The following is a 20,326-nucleotide window of genomic DNA, read 5'->3' on the forward strand; positions in this document are numbered from 1 at the left end:
CAGCATAGGCACAGTGTATTCAGCACAGTGTATTTAGCTGTTGCCCAAGAAAAAAGATACAGAGGAGCTTGGACTGTCTACTCTTTATGCTAAATTAAAGGCACCTCTTAGCAATTGAAGAAAATAAAGGTTTTGTTGTTATTGCATAAGGCTTATGAATGGAAATGACTTGGCATTATGCTCCAACCAGCACGCTCTGCCCATGCACACACAGATGAAGAGCATCTCCTTTTGAGTGACATCCAAGATCCCAGGATTGTCAGTGTGAACTTAGAGCTCTGTTACCCTGCTGCTATCTGGTCCTCCCAGGAGGGCGGTGGCATTCCTGCACTGGAGAGGGTGGTGCTGTCAGCTTCACACCAAAGGAAGCTTTCCCTTGCTGGGCACAACCCCTGAGTCTGGTCTGGCTGCCAGAATCAATTAAATCCTGATTCCTGAACAGGGAGTTGGCCTTAAGAACAGTGTAACTGAACAGATACAAACCTGCTGTAGAAGAGAATACTGGAGAACTAATGAAGCTACTAGAACATAAGGAGCCAACTGAAAGTGTTTCCTGACACAAATTCAAAGGTCATGTCTTTTAACAGACCACTGAAAGAATTTAGATGGATTATCATCTCTATAAAAATCCTTATATTCAGAGAACTTTCCTTGAGAGTAATTCACTTAAATAAGATTTGAAAAATAATGCTTGCCCTAAAGCATCTCTCTGCCTGGTTTAAAGAAAGAACTCCATCTTCCAAGCTTTTGATTACAAAGCAACTTAGCACAAGTCAGTTGCTGCTGTGATGCTTAAGAGCTTTAAAGCTTGTCCTATGCCAAAGCTCTATTAACACTGCACACCAAGCTAGATTTAACACTTCATTATTTACCATTTGTAAGCAAGGTAATAAAAGCTTTGGTATGTGAATGTGTTTTCATCTTCGAAGTTTTCCACAGTTTCTAATATGGCCAAAAGCTGCCCTACTACTGCTTGAATTAAGGCTTAATTAGAAACATGTGCTCTTGGCCTTACAACCTGCAGAACCACGAGACAGTAGGAAAGTTGGGGATACCACTAATAGCAAATGCAAGCATTTCTCTTTAAATCTGGTAATCTTAAGGTAAAATATAAGATTTGTAAAGACAATGGGCTAAAGCAAAAGACAACTTGAACTAATTTCAGTTAAACTAAATTACTATGTATACCTTGGATATTCAGTGTCATTTCGCTTTCAGTAAACTCAGGGAAAAAAAAACTTTACAAAAGCATCAGGGAGAAGGATAAAAAAAAAACCCTAGAAACCTGCAATAGTTATAAGTAAATTTGCAGAAAGCAAGCAGCTTCCTGCCTAAGTGAATTCCAAATATAACATGCATGGAGAAAGACAGACTTGTTAGACTGAATTCTTAGTTTATCTAAGTACAACAGACACAGCAGGGCAGGTGTGTTTATGCAGACCTGTTTGCAGAAGGTAGGTCTCCATTTAGTTTTAAGTAGGATTTCAAGCAGTCCTTAGGATTGGTTGAAAAGCAGCATTATGTGTACAGTTGTTTGAAAGTCATTCTTTCCAGCCCAGAATGTGGCCACCAGTCAGAGGTACTTAGTTTTCACAGGTTAGCAAGCTCTGAATCAGGAACTACATTAATTTGGAGGTCTGGCTTTGGTGACTATTAGTGTTTTTTGATGCTATTAAATGATGAGAGAGACTAACTGAACTCAGTGCAAATGACACACAATGCATCAAACCTTGAGTCTGAGGCAGCGGAGAAGGCTGCCCAGAGAAGTTATGGATGCCCCATCCCTGGAAGTGCTCAGGGACAGGTTGAACAGATCTTGGAGCAATCTGGTGTAGTGGAAGGTGTCCCTGCCCATGGAAAGGCTTTGGAACTGGATGATCTTCAGGGTTGCTTCCAACCCAAAGCATTCTGAGCCTGTGCATGGTTCTACTCAGTTCAGGTTTCTTTGGGCCTCCAGTGACTCCACCTGCAGTCAGTCAAGGCTTAGGCTGTATCCTCATGAGCAGGTAACAACCTGTACTAGGGGCAGAGCTGGGGAGCAAAATGGCTGGTGCTGAGAATCTGACTTATTTGAAGGTTTCATTTCAGCCTAGAAATAAATAAACTTTCCTATTCCAGCCCAGACCCTGGTGGGGTCCAGCTGAATACCCAATAAAGAGATCAAATGCAGTTAGAAACATTCTAAGAGCTATTTCTTGCTGGAGTTTCACTGTAAGTGAATCCAGTTTGTGCACTGAGGACACTGCACAAACAAGCCAGATCTTGGCAAATGCTCTGCTAGTTTGAAAAGCACACAACAGCTTTTTGTTAAATATTAAGGTAACAAAATCCAATTTTTTATATAGTTGGTGCAGTGTTCCTGTTGGGTTACATTTCAAAGCATTAATTCACAGAACACTTAACATCAGCCAGTACATATAATATTCTTGAAACAATTATTCTAGGTTCTGCCTTCCCCTGTTTTTCAGGTGCAGGATCTTGTTGATGTGATATCCAAGAGAGCCATCGCTAAAATTATTATGGTTGCATAGCAACCAGTGTGATAAATAAATGGCTTTAAAAAGTCCTAGGCTATTTCTTTCCCAACAGAACCCAAAGTTTCTTATCACTGCACCTAATAAAACTCTTGAAGAAAAACATATGCAATTTTTACCACTAAAGAAGTTTCTTTATTCAAATATCTTGTTATTTCTAGGCACTATCACCAAATTACTGCACCAAGTTATCTTCAAGTACGCATTATTCCAGCATTGTAACTTCTCTGCAAACACCACCAAGACCCACCTTGTCTCCCCTGCTTGGATCATCAGCTGAAAGCACAACAGAAATGGTCTGAAGGTAGAAATTAACCAATATAACACTCATCCAGCTGTAATTTCCAAAAGCATTAGGTTTTTCACACAGCCAGATAAATCTTCCCTAGAGAAACAAAACTAAACATGGACAAACCCAACATGCAACTCATATATTCCCAGTTTGTTTTATTTTTATGGAATGCTAATTTAGTTACAATCTGGCAGTTCATAACTACTGAAATGTGACATTAATTCTTCTCCAATGCTATAGAACTGTCTTGATTTATATAGTTTTAAAACAATCTTATTTTACAATAGTTGAGGTCTCTGGTGGTTTTTAAGCTCTGATGCTTAAGCACACAGCAAGCTATAAACCTTAGGTTTTATATTTATACATATATTCTATGTATTCAGACAACTGCTGTAAGTTATCTATAACTTAATATTTATAAAAAAGTGCATATACTGGTACATATGCACATCTAGAAACACTTTTATACTGCCTCCCTTTTTTATAAAAAGCTGCATAACATACAGCCATATTATTCTCACTCATTGCTATTAAATCTTTTACTATCTTTGTTACACAACTTTAACTATTCAATTACCTCAAACTGAATGTAGGTACTTCTATGTATATTTTCTCCTAAAGAAAAAAGTCCTCCCTATTCCTTTAAGAAGCTTTAAATCATGCATTGGTTTAGTACACAGTCACTTTTAGCATGGATTTTAGAATCCTAGACAGTGTAAAATCTACTTCTGGAAAATGTCTGTCTGTATATTTAATTTCTTCTTTTAGTTACAAAAAATATATAGGATTGAAACATATGGAATACATGCATCTCTCAAAGTGGCTATATTCTAGCCTTATAGATAAATTAAAAAAGTACACCCCTGCTAACAGGATGCAAACATGGCCTCAAATAGGCCATTACCTGTGTTTAATAGAGCTCATTACATTAAAAAGTTCAAGTCAGCTGTTCTCACAAGATGGTGTCAAAAGACTGAAGAGCATGATATATATATATATATATATATATAGTCAATATACAAAGGTGGGTGCACAGGCCTAGTGCCATTCCATTCTGCAATACTTCCAAGGCTTCTAGGCTTTGCCTCTGGTGATGTAACTCCTGAAATGATCTGAATGAAAGCTTAAGTTGAACACTGCTTTTTAAATATACCATAAAAGTAAGTTGTGTTTAAAAGAAAAATGTACACTGAACAACCTGAAGTACTCACTGAAACAACTGTACAAAACTATTATAGATACAGAAAGAAAGAACGGTGGACTTAACTGCAAACACAAGTCACACTTGTTAACAGATGTAAAACCTGCTATGTTTTAATTCTTCTACCAAGTAAGAATTTGCAGCTGTTCAGAACAAGTAAAATTTGAACCACCTCACAATGTTTACATTTAAAGTTTTTATACAGTGCAAACGTTTAAGACAGAATAACTTCCCAGTGAAACAGCTGACACTACTTCATGCCAGTCTTTTGAAGATTCTTCTTTCAGTAAGTCTATTTACACATTAAGCTAAAGGTTCACTCTATATGCTTTGAAGTTTGCTGAATATCAGCAGAAAAATATGTGAACTAGCAGCAGTTGTATTACAAATATGTGGTGGTTACTTTAATGAATGCATAAAGTTTTCAAGACTGTATTCAGTGTCATACTGCTCTTGATCCCATAGTTCTCCAAGGTTTTCGAGTACTGATTTCATTGATGCTTTCCCAGAAGAGGTAGAGGTATCTGCTTTTTCAGTTTTGCCATCCTTCACAAAAGAAAAAAATTACTGTTAATATACAGAATAATGTTTTCAACAATCTAATAAATTCTTCAAGTCTGATAATTCTTCTGGGGAAATATCACTTCCTCCTGTTGTTCAGAGAGCTGTCTACTATTCATCAGTCCAACTTAAGCATTTGTGTGATTAAATTTTACATTTCAAAGCAAAGCTTTTCCCTAAGCTGACTCTATTTTTGGTAGGTATTTGTAAAACTGTTTCTTTACCTTGTCGAGAGTGAACAGATCAAGAAGCTGCTCTGTTCCCATGCTCTGCAGGCTTGCATTTTCTTGGCTGATCACTGTATTTGCAATATTCATTTTGAACTTCTGAAGACCCATGATCTTCTCTTCCAGAGTTCCCCTGGTTATCAGGCGATATACATTAACAACACGTTTCTGAAAGAAAAAAAAAAAAACACACTTAGCTAACAAGTATCATCTCAGATATTCAGGAAAGCATAAGCTTTTAGTGCTTATCATGGACAGTCTAGAAGCAGTTTGGACTGGAGCCACCCTTCGGTAACTCTACTCAGTCTGACAGACAAAGCACAACACTGCCACTATACAGTAGAAACATCTTCAGTTGCCTCTGTACTCTGGAAGAATTCACTGATTTTTACAGCTCTAGGGGAAGACTACCACCACTCATTCTTGCACCAGAGAAGCACAACCCTGCAGGCTGTCCCTTCAGTTCCTTGTCTCAGTCCTGAGTTATCTCTTCCTCCACCAAAGGGTGATTCTTCTCCAGCCTCTCCCCAGCAGATCAGGAAGTACAGAAGAGAAGACTTATCAAGTTGGGGGCAGAATAAGGAAGAATGCACTTCAGCAGCCGGTATATTTGTAAGAAGTAAGTATGAATGGAAGCTTGATAGAAACCCAGAGATGTCACTTTGTTATACATTACAAACACTCTCAGGCAAATTCAGCATGAGAAAAGCCACCCTTATGGGAAATGCAGAGGTTTTCACCTGCCCAATGCGATGTGCCCGATCCATGGCTTGCAGGTCTCTCATCGGGTTCCAGTCATGTTCCACAAACACAACGGTGTCAGCCCCTGTCAAGTTCAGTCCCAGCCCACCAACGTGAGTGGTGAGCAAAAGAACATCTATAGATGGGTCATTATTAAACCTGCATACAAGAAAAGGTTAAGCATGGTAAGTTTCATTTAAATAAAGAATTTATGAACTTCATGTACTTTGAGGCAGACAAAAAACCCAATTCTGCACCATCTAAATAGCACAGTTCATCAAAGCTGCCTCACAGTGGTTCCAGGGGATGATGCATACCGGGAAACAATGGAATGTCTCTGCCCAGCAGGAATGCTGCCGTCCAGCCGCAGGTACGTAACTGAAGGCAACTGAGGTCTCAGAAGGTCGTGCTCCACTATGTCCAGCATACTCTTCAGCTGACAGAAGATAAGCACTCTGTGCTGGGCCACAACTGCTTCTGTACCACTTTCTGAAGATCCACCATTCCCCAAACCACAATCTAGCAGCAGCTTTAAGTAAAAGAACATTAAAGTGTGTCATTAAAATGATTGTAGAGCTCATATAAATATTGACATTCATTGATTATCAAAAGTAGAAATTAGAGAAAAACTGCAGAAGGAAGTGTCTAATTGACAGTCACTTAAATGACAAGAAGGCAAAGTTTGGCTTCCCTGTCAAACTACAAAAAACTTGAGTCATTAAAAAATGAAAAAAAAACATTTTCTTTTCTTAAACTCTATTGTAAGTAAAGCTATGGAAATGCAATCTAACTTTATCAAGTTGTCTCCTGTGTAATAAAAATGAAAAAAAACTGCAACAAGAGGGACAAGAAAAAAACAGAAGTAAGGTTTTTCATATGCCAACAAATTATATAGACATCATCACCATGAAGATTGTGGTTCCCCCTCCCTCTTAAATTATCAGGGAAAATAGGGCATATCCCTGAAACACTCTTGCATTGTTTTCATTTACTACTTAATTTTATTAAAAAGAGTTTTCCTATTGATGAAAGCTTAAATAAAGCATCCTAAACTGTAACAACAGCGGAGACATTTGGGGAATTTAAGGCACAACAAATGTCTACTCACTTGTTTCAAAGCAGACAGCTTAGGTGCATGCTGGATGTCTCGAAGGGAAGAATTCTGAGCTGCAAGTTGCTCTGTAATTCTCTTGTACTCTGGGTGTTGGGTTGTGAGCACCAATGCTGGGTGGTTGCAGAGCTTCCGTAAGTACTGCAATGCCTTGAATTATTTAAGAAATGAAGTTCAAAGAAATGATAAGCAAAAACACAGTTACAGAAAAAGGATTAACAGAATTAACTATAAGTACAGGGGTCACTCTGCCACATTCCACAATCTGGACTTCATGGTGTATTTTCATCAAAGTTACACATTTTAAACCTGCATTTCAAATTGTACCCAAACACTGTTACACTCATTGTGATTTTGGTCCCTTCTTTCTGGAAAAATGCAAGGATTACCATTTTCCACACTTTGATCTGAGTCTGCAGTAGAGGAAATGGGTTTGGGAGCACTTTGAGAATAATTGTTTCCAATTAATCAAGAGTTAACCTTCAGTTCTATAAGATCATAAACCTACCCTTAAGGAAACATTTTGTGCTTGTTTCAGAATCTTAATGTTGAAGTATAAGAGTTGATGCAATCAGAATTACTTCCCTCATTCTGAGGTTTTGCTCTCTCAGTACTCAGTTTTTACAAGATCCACAAAACAGCAGAACTGAGCAGATCACATTAAAATATGAGGCAATGTTATACATCATAAGACACAAACTCATAATTTAAACATAATAGCTATGCTTCACATTCCAGCCATAAATACTCTACTTAGATCATATGACCACAAATGTCTAAGTTTACAATTTTGATTTTAATTTTCTACTAAACCTATAAATACAGTTACCAAAAATGTATATACTAGGTAATAAAAATTACTGAAAAAAACTGTACCTGAAATACATGACCTGTAGATTTAAGCTTTGGTTTTTCAGTTTCTTCATTCAGTGAAATTGAAGAAACTGTTTCATCAATATCACATTTGGCACGAGACTTGGCAAAATCTTCATAAAGCTGAACCTGCAGACCAGACAAGAGAATAAGTGTGTTTTTTCTGACAGAAGATAGTTCTATTCAGAATTTAGTTTCAAGTTAATATTCAGAATTATCATACATCAAGAAAGCTATTTCATATGTAACAGAACATAAACTTTAACAACAGAATCTCTTGCCATTTATTCTCTTTCAACTTGGAAAGGGTTATTGAAAAACAATCTGCAGACACATACATGTTGTTCTTGAACAATGCCCAAAATCAAACTCAAGAAACACGCTATTAATACAGGACTGGAATTAGTGTTTTAAACACATATACTACAAAATTCTTTTAGTACATCCAGAGACTGTCAGAGCTGATATCAAATTGACACAGGAGTACAGAATTCATGCCTTTGTGGTCTTAACTCTGCTGAGAAATAAACTTTCAGCCACTTTTTAAGCATACCTGTAGAGGACTGAGAATACAGTAATAATCTTGAATAATTTTGGGTGGAAGATCTTGCAGCACATCCTCTTTCATTCTCCTCAGCAGGAATGGCAGGACTTGGCGGTGCAGAGCTTCCATTGCAAGTACCCCTAGTGAGGGCAACAGCAGCAGTGTTTTAGAAGAAAAACATTTTTCAAACCATTCAGCTCCCCTTCAATCTCTGATGTTAGAAATAACCACACTTCTTTTCATTAGCAGATCTCATTTAAAAGGCTAAAACAAAGACCCAAAGATGAAACATTTGATCCTTACCAGCCTCTTGTTCTCGACTGGAGCTGCGGGCATCTCTGCTTGCCAGGATAGGTTTGCCATAGCGAGCTGCAAACTGGCGCTCAGTGCCCAGGAATCCTGGCATTAGGAAGTCAAACAACGACCACAACTCCAACACGTTGTTCTGCACATAAAAGAAACATTTGATAAATTATTTTCATAAGTAATAAGTTGTTGCAAGGTATAAAATGTTTCCATACATATTTAAAACCCTACAAGCTTCACAGTACAACGCCAGTCCCAAGCTCCTGGAGCTTGGTGGCTCCTTCATCCATCCGAGTAACAGAAATACCTCTGCATGCAGCTGAATGAATAAATGGACTTCCCACTGTGTCCAGTGCCTTAAGCCACATCCAGAGTTTTCCTGATTAACAAAACCCAGGACACACCAGTGGTCTTGTTCCTGGGCGAGACAGATACTGCAGAGCCAAGTCATTCGGACAAAGTTCAAAATCTGGAGATCTTAGAATTGAGTTTCCTGCTAATTTTACTTGAGGAAGTGGTAGAGAAAGTCTTGCTGCCAACTTTTGAACTCCATTAATACCACAAAACTTGCATTTATTCCCCTATACACAGGTATACCAGGAAAGCGAAAGATGATGTTTTGAGCATTTAGAAATGAAAAGCTGTTTTACAATGTATAATTTGAACAAGATGATTGTTAAAAGGTACAATAAAGCTGAGTGCAAGACAGACCTATCTTGTTTGTTTTCCACTATTCATCCAAAATAAAAAATCAATTACCTGGATTGGTGTCCCAGAAAGAATTATCCTGTAATTAGCAGTCAGCTGTTTTACTGCTTTTGACAGCTTTGTTTTTCCATTTTTTATTACATGGCCTTCATCAAGAATGCAGTAATTAAACTTAATATTTCTGGAAAAGAAGAACACAGACTTAAGTAGCATTTAAAATTCTAAGCTATTAAAAACCTCAGAAAACAAGCCAATTCTTACCTGAAGAAGTCAATGTCATTTCTTACAACATCATATGAAGCCACTATGAGATTGTGTCTTTTCACCTGGTGTTGCAATCTTTAAAAAAAAAATGAGGAGTTAATTTAAGTGTTCCTTACATCTTGTTATTATTTCATCCTTTAAGGATACCACCACAAATGTTCCCATGCCCACAAACTATGCTTCAGTAGTAGTAAAGTCAATTGAAAAATTCCATGTGTGATATTTTACTGTAAACCAGTTACAAGTGCAAGATTGTTACCTTGCTCTCTCAGTAGGAGGTCCTGTATAGTGCAATGGATTAAGATATTCTTTTGAGCAAAATTTGCCCACTTCGTCCACCCAGTGTCCTGTGAGTGTAGGAGGACACACCACCAAGGAGGGAAGAGGAACACTGTCCACCAGTTTTGTTCTTGCATATTCCTGAGCCCTTGAAGAACATAAAATAAGAGTTCAAAAAAACTGTTTTTCACAGAAGAGTTGAGGTGAGAAGGGATCTGTGGAGTCCACCTGGTCCAAACCCCCCATCCAAGCACAGCCACCCAGAGTCACAGTTGCTCAGGACTATGTCCAGATTCATTACCACATAAGACTTATCATTAAAGTCTAAGACAAAATGTGATTTGTTTAAGCTTACCTGAGGCAATGATCACCGGCAAGAATGCAAATGGATTGTAAAGTTTTTCCTAAACCCATGTCATCACAAAGAATTCCATGAAGTTTGTATTTATTGAGAAATGCAAGCCAGTTCACTCCATCCTGAAATCAAAAAAGGAGAGTGACTCAATAAAACCTGGCTTTTTGCTAGTTGAGTTTCAGTTCACACATCCCTGTGTTCAGTGACCCAGCACTGCTAAACCAGGAGCTGGTTCTCCACCACAAATGCATCCCCTGCAGCCCATTCACTAAAAGCAGGGGGAATAAAGGGAAAACCAAACATCCAAATAGTACAGTGAGGCCTGGCTTTGCAGTGCTGGGCTGCCACAGTCAGTGTTAGCAAGGCACAGCCCACTGACCATTCCCAGAAAAGGCAAAATCCAGGAAGGGGAAAATATCACTAGAACAGTACAGAAAGGATGCATTACTTCATTTGTTCTTCCATACCCAGAGTCCAAGATACACACTGCACAACAAAAACCAAACACTCAAAAAATTCACAAGAAAAAGGTATCTGAACAACTACTATCCCATGAAACCATATCAGACTGGAACTTTAAAAATAAAAGTACAAGCTGTTACCTGCTGGTATTTTCTGAGCTCTGCTTTGATTGGTACTGGAATTTCATAGTTTTCCAGTTTCTTTCCATCCAGTAATTGCTCCAGAAAGTGACGTTCCTTAGCCTTCATCCTGATTAATTCTTCAGACATGTTTGGTGGGTCTGGTATACCAGCCTAGGGTAACATTTTAAAGCAGTCATGTAAGGGCTACAGGACTAAACTGCCACACAGAGGAGAAGAACTCAAACCTCACATTACTCAGACGTTTTAAATGCACAAGTAAAATCTGTAATCTTCTCAACTGTATGATTCTAAACTCAAAATTTAAATACTATATTTAGCTGTACTTGTCTGATTACTTGCAGGTCAACACATGCAGGGTTGCAAGGTTCAAGAGACAAATCCTGCCCCAAAAGGACACTTTGAAAAGACTGATTAAAACTACACAAGAGATAGAAAATTCTGGTCAAGCTGCTAAGATTCTACAAAGACTGAGCTATTCTACCTCTAATCAGAGGGTTTATCTGGCTGGCTAGAGAATCCTACGACACCCACTCCTCTTGAGCCACAAGCTACCATCCGTTTGATGGATTTTTCTCCTACTCAGCAGAATTAGATCTAAAGTGATACTGAAACCCACAGGATAAATTCAAGCGGTTGGAAACTGTTGGGAGAAAAAAACCAAAACCTGAACCCCTCTAGGTCTGTAACAGCAGACCTTTACTTCCTAGGTACTCCCCATACCAGGCCAGAAGCTCAAAGAAGGGATTTGGGGGCCAAATATACTCATTCTTGCTTGCAAATAACATACAGAAGCAGCAGAGGCATGCCATTTTACCACCATCACATCTATCATCCCATTTTTCTGGGCCTCTTCCATCCTCTTCATCCCCTTTCATTTAGTCAGCTTTACTTCAAAATCCATCTTACTGAGGGCTCCTGACTAAAAAATCCCTCTAGCAAATATTGCCACCATGTATGTGGTTAGCAAGGAAGGGGGACGTTAGTGCTGCCCCACAGGATATTTCAATACACACACAGACAGGGACAGCCTCCTTGTTCAACGCTCTGCCTCCACTCCCTTTTAGAAGATCCCACCTGCAGTATGAACACTGTGGCAGGTCATTTGGTTCAAATATGTTGTCAGCTTGCAGCAGAATTGCTTATCAATACAAGTTTGATCAAGTTGAACCATTTATTTTGCAATCCTTCTCTCAGTAATACTTTCATTTTTATGGTTGCAAGAATATTTGAGTATAAAGATGCAGAAAACAGGGCATAGTTAAGTTGCCCCAATTCACTTAATGCTATTTATTTATTGTTAAATAAAATACTGTTCCATGACAACACGAGTATTTTCTCTCACTATTAATCTGCTTTACTCTATGCTCACATATTTATTGCAGTTCAGTATCTGATACTGAACTTAACCAGAAAGGGAAATTTGAAGGCACTTCTTCCATAACTATGGAAAATAAATATGAAGTGATCATGCATATGCATGCAATTAATAAAACAAGTACAGTACATTCCAAGAGATTCTCACTGAACTTTATTGAATAGCTTTAACCCTCCTCCAAGCCCTAAGCTAGGTGTATTCCACAGGACTGTGTTTAGGATGCATACGAAGAAGGGCCTGGTGCAAATGGCACTGCAATGAGCATGCTCGAAATTAAGTTCTTTGCTCCCTTTCAACCAATTGAACATCTCAGTGTAAGCACACAAAGTAAGCGTGCTCCTGTTAAGGCAGATCACTAGTTATCAGATTCTAAGGTTCTATTGTGCTAAATTAAAAAGTGAAAGAATAAAAAATGCATTAAGCTGACAATTGTTTTTCATTATTGCTGTGGAAAGCCTAAACTGTCTTCTATTACCATCTGGTGGTCACACTAAGTTACTTAGAAGCATTGTAGTCCTTGATGCACATCGGAAGTTGTCTGAGCTATGCAAGTTGTAGCAGGAATGAAAGACTGAAGCAGATCTGTACTGATTAAGCACTACTGCATCATAATATACCATATTTTACCTATATATGTAGGGCAGTGCTTTTTGGTTTTAGGAACTAGTAATAAGTGACCCTACTTATGCACACATTATTTCTATTACTGTTATTTTTGATTTTGCCTTTAAACCAGTACTGTTTTTGTGCATTTCTCTTGACAACATACTTAGCAGCACATACCTAAGGAGAGTGCACACAGAATGCCTAAAGGTTTTAAACCCAATCTAAGAAAAGCAGCATTACACACAAAATTAATAAATCTACCGTTTAATTTTGTGCATACAGCTGGCATGAGCTTCTTATAAAGAGAAATTTTATTTTAACATTAAATTAGAAAATTGCTAACACAGGGTCCAATTTTGCTCATTTTAAATGGCACATCTTCTATTATTTGGCATGGACTCAACACCTATAAAACCAGTTACTCATTCAGCATTTAATAAACCAGAAGCCTGGACTTTGCAGCTGGTGAGAGTGGATGCAGGACAGCTCCCACATCCCTACACTTACAGCTGGAGCTTACCTCAAGAGGCATCAGTCTGATCAGTGTGGCAAAGCACTGAGTGGCCATAAAACGCACACTGTTTGTCTGATCACTCATTCTGCCCAGAACTGGAACCACCAGGAGAACAATGTATGGGACAATACCAACATCCAGCTGCTCCATTACACCTGCAGTGCTCATTAAGGAATTAGTTTTTAATAGTTCAGGTTTGTCTGACAAATATACATCCAGGAGATTTCACACTCAGTAAGAGTCATTAATTGTTACACTCGGGTAATGAAATTTCCAGTAACAAAGCAATGCAGAAGCAGAAATCTGATCTACCCAATAATTACATTTAGCCAGCAAAGTGCATGGTTTCAGAAACCAAATTACCTCCACCAAAATGTCACATGGCAGATAAAATATGAGCAATGTAAATTAGACTTTCTTCTGTTTCTTTCCACAGAACAAAAACCAGCTTAGTATTTTATTTCATTCCTCCTCCCAGTTTTTTCCGGCAACTGTTTTTGTTCACCCAAGTGAAACAACAAAGAATCTTCTGCATTTTTGAATACCCAAGCAAGGATACATGCAAGTGCTTCAATTGCACCCTCCTGTTTGGTGTTGTCATCTATTGCTCCCAGCCACGGCAGAACTTTCTCTAGAAAGATATTCATTGTTTCCATGGTTGCTATTTTGCTCATAACACCCACACAACGGGAAGCCATGTGTCTCACAGCAGTGCTGGGATGTTGAAGGCACATGTAAAGATGAGGCAAATGCTGGATTAACTGAACAAAAGAAAAAGGTGCAGGGAGTAAAGGTTAATATGAATAATAAAAAAATTAGTGGTTTTTTTTTAACTACAGAATCTTTAAAGTCATTTAAGAATGCTTGGAATGGCTCTTTTGCAAGATATAATTGTTTAAAATGAAAAAAGTATTTCAGAAGAAAAAGGCAATTGAAACTTTGAACATGTATTACTCCCCAATACAGACAAAATTCAGAGGGACAAAATATTCAGCATTTCAGTCAAAATCAAAACTAATTGAGCCCTTACTTAGCAAAGAAGTGTTTCACACTGAAAACATGGTACTAAATACCCAGAATTTTTTATTAAAGAGAAAATAATTATTTCTTAAATACAGATACACAGATTTAAGAATTCCTTCCAGCTAGCAAATTTGTCCTGGACTCATTCCCTTTGTGTTTATGCAGATTAATTACTCATGTTGGGAATCAATAATTCTGTGTGACAAGGAGGACACCCAGAAGGAAATCTGTATCTCCCCAGCAGGGTATACATCAATGTCTCTGATGGGTGTATGTGTCTTCCTTTTAATCAGTGCAGATATGCCTTTGTATTGGATACCCAAACAGATGGTCAGGTTTTTCCTAGTGTGCAAGTCCCTAAGTACTAGCTTTGATGAACCAAGTTCAGCCTCTCTGACATCCTACAAATTTCTTTTAAACTGCACACAATATTAGCAGCACCAAAATCAATTTACACAATAACCACATACTGCATTTATGTATATATATATACACGTAAAAGGCACATATTGAAGTCTTTCAGTCAGCCACACAGTGCTACATAACCACATTTTAATCTGCACTTTCATAAGAAACAGAAGGCATCATATTACCAGTCTGTTCTCCAGGACTAGGAAATACAGAGTTAGAATAAAGCAGAGCACAGATGCTGATTCCAGTGTAACACAACAAGACACAATAAAGACTTAAACTAGCAATAAAGAGACTGAAGTGTTTCATGCAAAAGCTGATTACCAGAGGATGTAGCTGAGTGTCCATTGAAGCTGCTGTTGTTTCAAAAACCTGCAAGGAATTCACCAGCTCCTGGGCAGGAGCATCTCCTTTTTCCAGTAACAGCTTTCGGTCTGGTAAAAACAGAAACGGTGCTCAGTTTCAGACTGGCATACTGACTCCAGCCTGCCACCCTTCCCCAGCTTAAATCAGAAGTGCAATTACCAAAATTATTTATGTGAATGTTGTTCCTTAACGAACCAACCATAGCATCCCAGAGATGTGGCAATCCCGTTGCCATTTCAGCACCAAAATGTTTAGCTATAGTAGATAAGGCAAATTCAGCTCCTCTTCTCTGTACAACATAAGGTTTCTGAGCCTAGAATGAAACAATTCAACAAAGCAGCAAAGTTAGACATATTTAATAACAATTATTGTCAAGGGTGACCTCTCATTACATAGGCATTCAATTCTGATTGTGTTTATACCTACCCACAACACATTCACCAACCAATTTTTTCCTGAGTTAATTCCTTTATTCTTTATACAGGTGTAAAAAAGAAAAATTCTTTCACAGCCAATTATTTAGAGTCTATAAATTTGAGATTTGGCCTTTGCTGGTACCAGTCCATTTCAACAAATGTTTCCAACTGGTTCTGGTTCCAGAACCTCAGATATGGCCAATACAGTGATACCAAGAACAGTACTTACTAGAAAACTTAAAATACTTCATTTTTTATTTATCCCTCTCTCTTGCTCTCTCTGGCAAGCAGAATTAATAAAAAACATTAATAATAAAATCCACAACACTGTTTAGGAGTTCACAATCCTGCCTAGAACCTCATTAAAACATGCTGAAGTTTGAAATTAATAAAAGGGAAGAGTTTAGGACACCAAGTATGGAAGTCACACAGACATGCTGTTTTACACAATCATAATTCAACTGCTGGTTTTAATGCTTCAGGAGCATCCACCATGCATTGAGATGGACCAACACTAACATGGGCAGGACACAGTTCGTGTCATCTTGTGCTTGTTCCACCCATTGTGGAAATCCATCTCCATGAACTCATATTGATATTCATATTCTATAGTAAATACAACATTTCAGGAGTTATTAATGTTCTTAATGACAAACATTTAAAACATCAAACATAAGCTGCTTGCATCACAAAACTTCCTGTTCTGTGATGCAAAACCCCTGCCATCCCTACTACAAAGGTATCAACTGCAGTGAACTCAAAGTAATGGAAAGGAGGGGTGGATGTGAAGTTGCAAATTCCAGCTTTTGGAATGTACCTCATCAAGTTCTGTAGGAATGCTTCCACTGCTGCCTGGGGGGAGATCGGCAATAGGGGCTTTTGGAGCTTTTGGTGCAGGACCTCGCCGACTTGTGATGGCAAAAGCAGCTTTCTGATGTCTGTACAGTGTAATTATTCCCCTGTGCTTAGTAACTGTGTGCTGCATCCCATCCTTATCAGAGTTGGGCCCTAAAAGAAAAGGGAGAACAGCTGACAACACTTTAAGCTGTAGTTTAACACATAGGGGGAAGTGAGAGCTACCTACAAGTCATCTGCTGATTGTGCTTTAAAAAACCCCTAATTTTTTCCACTCTTGAGGACGATGGAGCTTCAGTACAAACAGCTACTGTGCTAGGACCACATTACAGACTCTGGATGAGAAGTTAAGTGTGCAAACTGCCAGAAATTATAATTCAGGAAGAATTCAGGCACAGGTAACATGTATGTTACCTGTGAACACATTATGTTCTCAAGTTCCAACCAATTTATGTTCTGTGTCCTTTAAAACAGTTTAATACTTCTGTCATGGTACAATAAAAGATGCCATCAGTACGTCTGCATTTGTTAGTGTTTCCATTTATACTAGAGAGCTTCATTTTCAATCAGATGTGAATGTTATTCTACTCTGAGATAAAGGAGGACACATTCATTAAGAAAGAGTAAAATGTACAATGGTCAAATCTTAAAGAAGGTTAGAATGTTTGAGAGTATTAAGATCTTAATTGGGTTAATCTGGGTTCATTCAATCCATACATTTTCAATAATGGACAGCCATTTAAAAAAATACATGACCATTGCATGCATGGGATTATTTTATTAATTTTGAACACTGTCCTCATCTTTTCATCTTATGATTAGCCCATGGAATGTAACACAAGCCATACATTTTTGACAGGCTTTAATTTCCATTTTTACTCATTAACATCAGAACTAGATATTAACCAAACAAGAGTCCATACCTGGAAATTGGAATTAAAGTATTTTATACATCTATATAGATATAAAACAATGCACATTAATTGCACACAGTTTAAAATATCTAAATGAAATAATTATTAATAAATACTCAAATGCTGGCATTTTAAAAATCAGTGAAAAGAAGCCTCATTCAAATATTCATTTCATCAGCTCAGAAATAAGCACAAACATATAAAGAATCCTGGTAATCTTAGACTTAGATGTCCTACCTTTTGAGTTTTCATGGCTACTCTGAGGCTGTGCAGGACATGCTGCCAGTGGGGTCAGATGCGGATCCACACACAGGGAATTGCAAAGATTTTTTATAATCTTTGAGTTGGGACAAGGAGACCTGGTTGTACACTGCTGGAGTAACTTGGCTATACATGAAGCCACATAGTTTTGTATAAGTGTATTCTCTTCTTTTTTGATAGCTTCCATTAAGGGTTTTATAACAGGATTTAGTTTTTCTGGGAGTTGCTGCAAGTTCACAACTGCACATGCAGCAAAGGTATGGACTCGCAGATGCAACACCTGCCATTCCTGATTTGTTTCTGTAACAGTCATTTGGACTTGTTGCCTTTTACTGTCCAACTGTTGCAGAACTTTAGGATTCAAAGTAAAGGATGATGTCACCTCATTGAAAACAGAAGTAACCTAAGAGAAAAGAAAAGAAGGAATTACAAATCTGCTTCATTGACTGTAAAACAGGATATCCTCATGGCACAACATGAGTCACTTGACCACATATCACTATCTTAATTTCCCAGTAAATAACAGGAAATGCTCCTGTACTTCTGGGAATCCTGAACTGCAGATCAAAGAGAAAATCATGTACATCATAGACATTTAAAGTCTGGATTCCCAAAGCTACAAGAACAGCATATGTACTCCTGCAAATTTAGATTGTCCCATATCCCATGCTGGTTCTACCCAGATATTCTGGAAATATTTAAGCATGTGACAGATTAGCAAAGTAGAATGTGACTACAACAATCCAGAAAGGATGTGCAAGGTCCTGTACATGAACAAATTGCTTCTCAGCTGACTTTCTTTTGAGGAAAGAGACTGGGATAAAAATCCAAGAAAAAAGCACAGCAAAGTAGTTGCAGAACCTTCCATATCCTTCCCCACTCATAAGTGGTTGACTATTGTTGCCTAAATCTTTCACTGGAAAAAGATTAAAAGCAGATTAAAAGGTCAGAGGCAAGGTGGGGGGAAGTCTAGATTTTACATAGTCTATTTACAAGTCGTCTGACAATGGTTTTGAAGCCTGCTTTGTTTACTTGTGTGTAGATTTCAATAGTAAATCTACACCTGGGATCAAAACACTCACTTTTATTCTCCCATTAAGTATGTACCTTGCATTGCACTCCATTTTTGTCAGACTGTAAACACACCTCAGGGGAAACAGTAAGAATCTTGACACATTTTTTTTCATGAGATATGCAAAGGTCACCACATTATTTCTGCAAGTTACTGTCTATGTAATAATTATGCTGAAGGTGTTTTTCAAGACAAGAACAGATTGGGAGGAAAGGCAGGCATGCCTCTACTTACCAGCTCATTAGCTTGATCTATTGTAAATACACTGCAGTTCACTCTGTTTCCAATGTCAATGTGAGACTCAGCTAGCAATGAGATGAGTTGTTTACATTCGTTTTGCATCCGCGTAAAAGGAACAGCAATTTCATCGTAATAGAGATGTTCAGAAAGGACCCCAAGTAAACGAGGCTGAACACAAATAGCCACAGTTGTACACTCCTGTAACAGAAAAACACAATTTGCATTTCTGAATAATCACAGTTTCTTTGTTCAGTCTTGGGCAGCTCAATCTAGCTACAAAAATCCAGTTTCCAGAGGGACCATTAACATTCATAAACCAGAATATTAAAGATAAAGGATTAGGAACAAAAAGTCTGCCACTAGAAATGATAGTGAGCAGATAAAAGACAGTCATCTTAAAAGGAATCACTGACCTTAGATAAAGGCATCTTGAGAATAGATTTATTTGTAGAAAAAATGTGAGCATATTTACTGATTCATAGTTCTGACAGCTGGCATTTATCTACTGAGTCCTGTATTCCTCCACTGTCTAACGATCAAGACTTTGGTATTTAGATGTATAAACACCATTTTAGCTTACCTACTGAAATCTTATTTCAAGCCTAGTACCACACAACAAGCAGGGGATTGAGATAGTAAGTAAAATATATTTTTGCTGCAGAAACATCCTACCTTTTGCAAGGCTGCCCACTCACAGATTACTAACGCAACACTAATCCTCTGCAAGGCAGATTTAGAATTCAAGTGGAAGAGCAGTAGCTGAGCTAATGATTCAGCTGGCTTTATTTCTTGGGTAACAGTATTTACACCTGGGTCACAAATGCAGCAACAAAGTGCTCCCAGCAACCTGACAAGATGAAAAAAAACAGTCACTTCAATGTCATAATTACTCTGCAATCAATGATTCAACATGAAGATGCAAAAATGATAATTAGATTTTAACAAAACCACTATATTTTATGAAAAAAATACATTGCTTTTAAGTATTTTTTTCATATTTCCAGTAAACTGACTTTGCTGCCATCATCCGAGCACGCATGACAACGTAGTCCCTGGTTGCTGGATCTTCTGCAATGCTGTCTGCCCCAGCAATGTATTCCTGGATCACTTCCTTGTTCTGGGCTTGACCTTGACGCAGTTTAGCACCTGCTTTTTCCTGTGGAATACAGGAAAGGCTGAAAGGGTGTTTGTAATGAAAAGATAAATTTATATTCCATAACAGTACAAATAATCACCACACCATGAAAAAGTTGGACTAAGACAGAACACTTCTTGGGTAACAGATTTCTTAAAGCAGTCAACACCTGGAAATCATCTCTGTAGTTATCATTCTGTAGTCCAGTTAAATGTGTGCTACATTCCTTCACTATAATATTAAGGCTAATACTTGACATACAGCTGATAAACACACAGAGGAAAAAGGAAACCTCTCTCAGCATCTTTTCAGAAACAACACAATGTTTCTGGATTTAACTCAGTCCTGCAAACAGATGGCTCTAGAGCCATGCAAATAAGGACTTCTTGAGTATCTACACAGAGACCACTACACAGACTGAATTCTTCATGGATAACCTGACAAGAAACCTTCTGCTCTACAGAACTGAGACTTGTAAGACACTTTACATTTAGAACTATAGAAAGGCACCACCACTCCCCTCTAACACCCTTAGAA

At 38.0% G+C, this 20,326-nt stretch overlaps 1 protein-coding gene across 1 annotated transcript in view; it reads right to left on the bottom strand.

Moving 5' to 3' along the window:
- Positions 1-2,884: 2,884 nt before the first annotated feature.
- Positions 2,885-20,326, bottom strand: part of BTAF1 (B-TFIID TATA-box binding protein associated factor 1) — a 41,938-nt gene continuing 24,496 nt past the window's right edge. Inside the window, exons 17-38 of the mRNA XM_005481204.4 lie at positions 19,668-19,810; positions 19,327-19,501; positions 18,649-18,852; positions 17,319-17,745; positions 16,130-16,320; positions 15,056-15,209; positions 14,855-14,964; positions 13,656-13,857; positions 13,103-13,251; positions 10,599-10,751; positions 9,997-10,118; positions 9,622-9,789; positions 9,360-9,437; positions 9,150-9,279; positions 8,388-8,529; positions 8,094-8,224; positions 7,544-7,669; positions 6,665-6,817; positions 5,874-6,085; positions 5,556-5,715; positions 4,813-4,983; positions 2,885-4,573 (exon numbers count right to left, since the gene is read on the bottom strand). Coding sequence (XP_005481261.2) covers positions 4,427-4,573; positions 4,813-4,983; positions 5,556-5,715; positions 5,874-6,085; positions 6,665-6,817; positions 7,544-7,669; positions 8,094-8,224; positions 8,388-8,529; positions 9,150-9,279; positions 9,360-9,437; positions 9,622-9,789; positions 9,997-10,118; positions 10,599-10,751; positions 13,103-13,251; positions 13,656-13,857; positions 14,855-14,964; positions 15,056-15,209; positions 16,130-16,320; positions 17,319-17,745; positions 18,649-18,852; positions 19,327-19,501; positions 19,668-19,810 — 3,648 coding nt within the window. The 3' untranslated portion in view covers positions 2,885-4,426. The remainder of the gene's footprint in view (positions 4,574-4,812; positions 4,984-5,555; positions 5,716-5,873; positions 6,086-6,664; positions 6,818-7,543; positions 7,670-8,093; positions 8,225-8,387; positions 8,530-9,149; positions 9,280-9,359; positions 9,438-9,621; positions 9,790-9,996; positions 10,119-10,598; positions 10,752-13,102; positions 13,252-13,655; positions 13,858-14,854; positions 14,965-15,055; positions 15,210-16,129; positions 16,321-17,318; positions 17,746-18,648; positions 18,853-19,326; positions 19,502-19,667; positions 19,811-20,326) is intronic.

The sequence above is a fragment of the Zonotrichia albicollis genome, chromosome 7 (genome assembly GCF_047830755.1).
Source record: "Zonotrichia albicollis isolate bZonAlb1 chromosome 7, bZonAlb1.hap1, whole genome shotgun sequence".
Lineage (NCBI taxonomy): Eukaryota > Metazoa > Chordata > Aves > Passeriformes > Passerellidae > Zonotrichia > Zonotrichia albicollis.